Consider the following 7,672-nt stretch of genomic DNA (forward strand, 5'->3'; position numbering starts at 1 on the left):
AGGCAAAGCCCTCGTCAAGACAATGCCAACTCGATACTAATACTACTATGGAGTAGGTAGGGCCTTTGTATGTAGTTATGATATGAGTTTCAAAAAAGGACCTGAAGTAGTTTCAGAAATACTGTAAATGTATCAGAACAATCTAAAAGCTAAGAAGATAAGGTCATCTGACTGAAGAAAAAATAAAGATAGGAAAATAAGATAAAGTCATGGTCAGTTAAAGTTTTAATTATGAGATAAAAATGTACCAGCTGCACAGGAAAAACTATGGTGACATTTAAGATAAATATCTCATATGGGTCCTCATATATGGATAGGATACATTATGGTATCAAAGGCAATTCCTTGATGTTTAAGCCACCCTATGATATATAAAGTTGAGTATCACAAAGCTATTTCTTACAATAATATAATCTCATAACATAATGTAGCAAAAGCAATATGGCTCTAATACTCAGCGTTCTGATGATCTGGCTTGATCTAAAAATAAAATTTAATCTGTCTACATTCAAAGAATATAGTAAACAAACTAAAATATCTTGTAAAGCCTTTGTGTGTATGCTGCAGGCGGAGGGCAAAGAACTAGGAATACCAAGTTCACATGCATGAGATTTAGGCCAGGTAACTCAATGTTGCCCCTGAGATATCCTAATGCTCCCTAGAGTTTCCCATTATTTGTAAGGTAAACACACAAAGCCATCCTTGTTCTACAGCCCCTTCCAATGCTCTCTTACCTTCATGCCTGCCCAAAGGCTTCCAGATATTTCTCTTTCTTGTCCCAGATTCCTCACCAAGTCATCTAGTACACAACCATGAACACTTCTAACACTTTTCTCTAATGAACACCCCTTACTTTCACTACACCACTCTAAGTCAATATTCATGCAATCTCTTCTAGGAAAGCCAGCAATAAAGCCTAACAGTTAATTAATTAAAAAAATTAAGTTTTTTATGTCAGCACCAAAGTGTAGGCATTTTACTCTCAAAGAGCCCCATGTCTTTCCATCCCTCCTAAGCATCTTGCTTTCTTCCCTGCTTTTTCCCTGATGCTTTGGCATTACCATTCCCAACACCAGTAAACATCTGTTAAAGAAGCTTTAGATTGCTACCTACTTTTGAATCTAATTTTTGTTTTACATATGCTCCATTTGCTGCTGTCAGTACATCATTTATCAGAATAAAAACATATCCTTCCAGATCAAATGCCAAGTCAGAGCTGTAAAACATAAGCAACACTTTAAGAACGATTTGTTTAAAGAACATGCATTTAATTTTACATAGGTCTGAAGTATAACATTTGCAAGAACATATTCTTATCTAGGTAAATGACATTAGGCATTTTATGAGCTACTAGCATTTCTTGATTTCTGGTCATAGTTTGTAACTGCATGCTCAATAAAGGATTCTTCAGAAATGAGAAGCACTAACACTTAAAATAACATTAGCAGTAATCAATCATGTTTCAAAGTCAGATAACAACAGGCAACCAAATTTACCATTACAGTACATCTGTGAGGAAGGCAGAAGGCATCAGAGCTCAATTTCACAGATAGGAAAACCAAAAGGATAAAGTTTTTAACATGTCATTTTCGAAAGATTCACACAAAAGGTAGGACTATCTTGCACAAATAGTTAGGACACTGGGTGGAATTTCTGAAGCGTGGATCACAGTTAGTTCTGAAATCAAGCTAGAACAGTGTCTAAACACATAGTAAAACTCGAATACTTAAATAAATGCCCATTGAACCTATAAGATGTAACTAGTAGGATTAGGGAAACTGAAAATTTCTGGTACTTAGTCGAGTACCAGGCACAAGATAAGAACTTAGTAAATTTAACACAATGAATGAAAATCTCAGAAAAGTATTCCTTCAGCACACTAGCTAAAATAGTGGCCTCACATTTTATGATTTTGCAAAGATACTGAACTACTAAATGGAACCAAGACTTCTGATGAGTTCTATGCCACTGCAATTTACGCAGGAGTAGCCTAATGCACACCCGCTACCCCAAGCAGTCTAACAACCCTCTGACTAACTTCAGATTCCCTTCCTCCTTGGATGCTTTTCAAAGATATGATTCTTACTTAGGCTATAAAGAGTTATTTTTATTTATAACTGATCATTTATTACCAATAATTATCAACAATTTCTAATGTGCTATATATAGGCTCACATCTTACCTGGCAGCTACAAAGGCTCCAATAATCATTGCTAATACAGTCATTTTAATACCCCAAGAAAAAGTCTTCCTACAAAATAAAAAAAAATAAAAAATACATATATGTGACTTTGTTATTCACAGAGATTCATTTTATAACATAAGCAGAAAAAATATGTAACATGTTTTCTTTAAAAAAGCTATAAACAATCATATTTTAAATGTTTCCAAGAAGCTAAATATTTAAAAGAACCCCTTTGATAAGGCAAAAACTCATTTTGTTATATAAACAACTGAACTAATTTTTTCTAATTCTTACCATTTGTTATAATTATTAGTGGGACTGAATTTTTGTAGATCAGAATTTATTTCAGTAGGAAAAGGTCACACACATTTGCAGTAAAAGTAGCTAAGATACGAACATTGTTTAAAACTTACACTACCTATGATTCTGACCCAGCTTCACTCAGTGGCAGCAGTAAGTACAGAATTCTAGAAAGTAAATCTCGTGTTCAGATAGATTTCCAACTTCAATTCACCTTCCCATTACTGCTCCCACAAACTATCAATTCCAATAACTAAGGAAAAAGGTTGATTAAACTTCTCGAAAGTTGAAATAGAAACAAGACAAATAATCTTAATATCTCACATATACTGGGCACTTTTTCAAGATCATTAAAGTTGTTTAAATAATAGATATATTAGAAATTTAGCTCACTTGAGTAAAACTCCTTCAGCAAACATTGTAAACAGGATGGAGAACCTTCTCAGAACTGTAAACATTGGCAAGCTACAAAAAAAAAAAAAGAAAACTAGGTAAAATAAAGTTAAACAATTTATTTTTTTTAAACCAAGATTTTTCAAATTGGCAATTTAAAATAATGCTAATCGCTTCCTTCCATTATGAAATTCCATGCTGATTCATCTGTGATTAAATTAAACTCCTCTCTCTAGAAATAATTATTTGAAAGCCTAAAAGAGTCACTTTTTAAAAACTACCAGAAGTGAGAAACACTAAATTAACTACAAAACGGTAGTGATCATACATCTATTATCACAAACTAATAACATCCACTTTCTTTATTTTATCCTGCTAAATATGAAAATACCATGAACAGTAACCATTTTAGTCTTGAATAGAAAAAGGCTTCTTTCACCTTTCTTCACTGGACTGACTTCCCTTCCCACCCCACAGACCACCCAAAAAACATCTACGAAAATCTTACCCCACGAAACATTCCTTGACTGTCCTTTTGTGGAAGTAATTTTGTCTTCCTCTAAATTCCCAGAGCATTTTGCTTGCACTACTCAAACATACACCCTCTTGCAATATAGTTATTTCTGAATATATCTTATCTCACTCCAAAGTGCTTTATTACTTAGCTGGCAATCAAAGACAGGGTGTGAATGAACGGACAGATGACAATAGAAGAAAAAAGCTAACTCTACACAATGCAGCAGACCTGCATTTCTTTCCAAGTGGGTAATGAGATGGAAAGGATGCCCCCACCCATGATACATATGACTTCCTTGGAACCGTCCCCAGAGATATCATCTTGGTCATTGTCAGGTTTCTCAGGTTTAAAAACGAGGAAATGAAAAACATTTTGTCTCTGATCCTCAAAGATTTCCCCATTCTGTTTTGCAATCATCCAATGTGCTAGGGCTTTAGCTGGTGTAGAAGTGGTGAAGCCATAGGCATCTGTTAAATGGTTTCCCTATGTGTGTTGTTTTAATATCATACACACCCAATATATATCACACTACTTAAGCTGAGAAGTCAGGAGTTGAGAGGTTACAGGGTAATCAGACAGTGTTTTCATGGAGTAGAGTTATGCTGCCATGGGTAAGATATTAATCTTATTTGTATCAGGATTCTAGCTAATGTTATTTTAACTACTTAATTAAAAGAAAAACTGCAAAACTTCTCATGCTCACCCTTTGATTTTGCTCTGTGGAGTTTGCCTAAAATATAATATTTATGAACTATATTAAAGAACTGAAATCCCAGAAGCCTAGCATATATCCTTCACTACTGCAGGCCTGGAAAAAATTGAAAATCTCCTATCACAGCATTTTATAACATTTTAAGACTTCTAACATCAAAGCGAGGGGGGGGGGGGTGAAATAAACAAAAAACTCTTTTGCTTCAAAGGAAAAGAACATAAACTAAAAACCTTTGGTGCAATCTTCATTATTTAGTAATAGAAGTTTTCCGGCCCTTTTCTTATTTCCAGAATCAATAACAATGTGTTAAGTATTTGACATTCAAGTACAATTTTAAGAATACATTATATTAACCTCACTAGTAAAATAAAGTTATCCATACTTCAGTTTCTTTGTGCTGAACAGTCCCGTGATTTGGTTCCCAAAATATAGTAGAGGTAGTGGAAACGTCTAGAAAATTTAAAAAGGGATAACAAAACTCAATAATAAAGATAGCTAAAACAAGGTCCTTTCAAACAGAAACAGTTTTGTTTATAAGATCAAATTCTTTCCACTTAAAACATAAGATTAGTTCTCAGACACAATCTTGACCCCCATGAAACACCCAAACAACATTATTCTTGGATTAACAGCATTACTATGGCAGAAAGAGAGAAAGGGAGGAAGGCAGGGAAGAAAAGAAACAGAAATATGAATATGATCAACCAATAAGAGAGAGAAACATCATTTGCTTTAAAGTATGGTAATGTATTAACCCATGGCTCTACTGTCGGCAGAAAAGGAAAAAGCATATTGTCTTCACCTGGAGTCAAGCAAAAGTAGACAGAAGAATATGAAAATAAATTCAAAGAACAATGAATGCAGGACACACTGGCTAGATTAGATGGGTACAGTTTCTGCAAAACTGTTGTGCTCCCAACAAGTGTGCATTAATTAACACAGAAGATCCCTAATTTTTTTTCTTCTTCTTAATTTTAAAGAGATGTGAGATGTTAACATGTATTATTACATTTACTGTTGACCTTAATTATACTCACTTTAGATTGGGAGATTTCAAGACTGCAATTTTTAAATATGCAAGGCACTGATTAAAAAAATACATGGTGACTGCTCATAAAACAAAGTATTACTTTCTTTTTCTTTTACCTTTCGAGGTACATTTCTGTCAAGGTCAGGAAACTTGACTATTCTGAGCGCCTTTCCCACCCAGAGAACTGCCACTGTGGCCACCATCTGTAAACAGAGAACACAGATTCACTGTTCTATATATAAAGACACACACAGAAGTTCTAACAACATAAACCACGTAATGCTGAAGATTCCAACTAACCTGGCCAAGTCCAACACATAGTGAGGAGGGAAATCTGCAAAAAGGTTAAAGAAAGAAAGAAAAAACAGGGTCAGAAAAACCCAAACTTAGCTCTGTGAATTCAATTTGCATATCGGCAACCTTAAAATGTATTTTGATACAATCTACAACAACGTCTCCCTCTTATCCAAACAAAAGAGAAAAATCCCTGCCGGTTGTCAGGCCACACCGCTGATACTGTAGCCTCGGGAGGCCACTTGTCTCATCTTGTCCGACTGTTACAATCTCAGTTAGCTGCCTACAATGGATTTTTCAAGGAAGGAGTTAGATCTCTGCAACGGTTTCACACCTTAAAAAAAAGGACAAAAAAACACTTCTGCCTCAGAATCCCAGTGACAGCGAGAGAGTAATTGTAAATGGGCGTGAGGATGCGCACGTCCCCAGAGGCTGTCAGCAGGTACAGGGGGCACTGAAGCCCTGGCTCTGGTGCAGGAGGCGGAGGAGAGATAGCATCCCGCGTTCTCCTCCCTGCTGACATGCATCGGGGCCCAGAGTCCCCAAGAAACTTTGCTCCAACGCTCCAAACGCTGCGAAAGGCAGGGTTTTCAGTGCGTTGCACCAAAGAGAACGGCAGGCGCCGCCTGAACGCGCACCGGGCCGGCCGCAGCTCTGCGCGGGGAGTGGGACCCCATCTCCAGGCCGGCGCGCCACGCGGGCTCCGCCGCCCGCCCTCCCCAGCTCCCGCCCAACTTTGTTCAGCTTCAACTTTGGCAGTCAAAGTCCAGGGAGCCGGCGCGTCGCCGCCTCCGCCCGCTCCTCCTCCGCGGCCTCGGCCGCCTCGGCCCTACCTGTAATTGGTGAGCACGCTCTTGTTCACCACCACGATCAGGAAGGAGCTCACGCCGTAAAAGCCGGCGGCCAGCAGCTTCAGGAACACGGTCAGCGTTTCGGCCGACGCCATCCCCAGCTCCTCCTCATCTCTGTGTGTGGAGGATTTCGTGGGGGCTTCTCCTTTAACCCGAGCATGCTGACGTCTATGAACTTCCGCCATGGCTGCGGCGGCGGCGCGGGCCTGTGAGGGGAGCGGCGGGCGGGCCTGGCGGTGGGGCCGTGAAGCGCGGGGGCCTGTGGCGGCGGCGGCTCTCAGGGGACTCGCGGGGTCTGGGCCCGCGGACTGGGCCGGCTGCGTGTTCGCCGCCTCAGGTCTCCGCACGGCCGCCGCCCGTCCCCGCCCAGGGGCAGAGACGCCCGGGTACACACCCCCGGAGACTTTGCTCGGGCATTATGCAACACGGGGTCAGAGGGTAGGGGCCGCGCCGGGCTTGGCCTGAGCAGGAGTTAGAGAGGGCCTGGATTAGGGGCAGGGGCAAGCCGAGCCCAAGGCGAAGAGGGAGATGAAGCCGGGGGAACCACTCGGGTGCACAGGAGGGCCAGGCGACAAAACACGGACGCTGAGCGACGCGCTCGCCTTGCGCTTGCGCACAAGCACGATCTGGGTCTCTTGGCGGGGCGCGTACCTGGGGTGGAAGAGGCTGGCTGCAGGGGGCTGGAAGGCCGTATTCTCCAGATAAGAGCCGCACAAAAAGTGCAGACCCTCCTCCCCTCTGTATCAGGCGGATGGCTCAGAAGTTACTATGCGTTGCATCTAGATTCATTTTGAATGGTCTTTTGGTCGCTGGTAGGGGGTCAAAACCCTTCAAATGTTTCAGATGTAGATCAACAGTAAACACTCAATAAACATTTCATTCTGCAATACTTCGGGCTTCTAACACTTTCTGAACTCAAAAAACACCAAATACTTTCTTTGGAGATCAAGGAGGAATTTTTTTCTTTAAGGAAAATGTTCACATATCCAAAAAATAGCAAGATAATCAAGCAGCTTGGGAATTAGTGAAAGTGCAAAATGTTTGGAACCTAAAAGCCTTGAGTTCCAATTCCAGGACTCTTAGAAATGTTCCCCAGACCTAGCTGTGTGCCCTTGGGACAATGAGATGACCTCTCTGAACCTGGAGCTCCCCAATTTTTACGGATGTAAAGCTAACGCAGTGCTATTTTTCAGTAAATGATAGCCATTGATTATACAACAGAAGCAAATCATTATTATCAGTTTAGGCAAAGAAATCACATACCTAATGTTAATATCAGGAAAGAACAACAACTTTGGATTACTTTTCTAAACACTTGGTTTATATCTTATTTATTTTTGCTTATTTTTAAATTGTGGTAAAATATACATAACATAAAATTTATTATTTT

The 7,672-nt window shown here is 39.9% G+C and overlaps 1 protein-coding gene across 1 annotated transcript in view; it reads right to left on the reverse strand.

The window, feature by feature from the left end:
- Positions 1-6,662, reverse strand: part of SLC35D1 (solute carrier family 35 member D1) — a 45,694-nt gene extending 39,032 nt beyond the window's left edge. The window contains exons 1-7 of the mRNA XM_063104552.1: positions 6,265-6,662; positions 5,438-5,471; positions 5,254-5,340; positions 4,490-4,557; positions 2,879-2,950; positions 2,183-2,251; positions 1,114-1,216 (exon numbers count right to left, since the gene is read on the reverse strand). Coding sequence (XP_062960622.1) covers positions 1,114-1,216; positions 2,183-2,251; positions 2,879-2,950; positions 4,490-4,557; positions 5,254-5,340; positions 5,438-5,471; positions 6,265-6,467 — 636 coding nt within the window. The 5' untranslated portion in view covers positions 6,468-6,662. The remainder of the gene's footprint in view (positions 1-1,113; positions 1,217-2,182; positions 2,252-2,878; positions 2,951-4,489; positions 4,558-5,253; positions 5,341-5,437; positions 5,472-6,264) is intronic.
- Between the last annotated feature and the right edge of the window lie 1,010 nt (positions 6,663-7,672).

The sequence above is a fragment of the Cynocephalus volans genome, chromosome 8 (genome assembly GCF_027409185.1).
Source record: "Cynocephalus volans isolate mCynVol1 chromosome 8, mCynVol1.pri, whole genome shotgun sequence".
In the NCBI taxonomy this organism is placed as follows: Eukaryota; Metazoa; Chordata; class Mammalia; order Dermoptera; family Cynocephalidae; genus Cynocephalus; species Cynocephalus volans.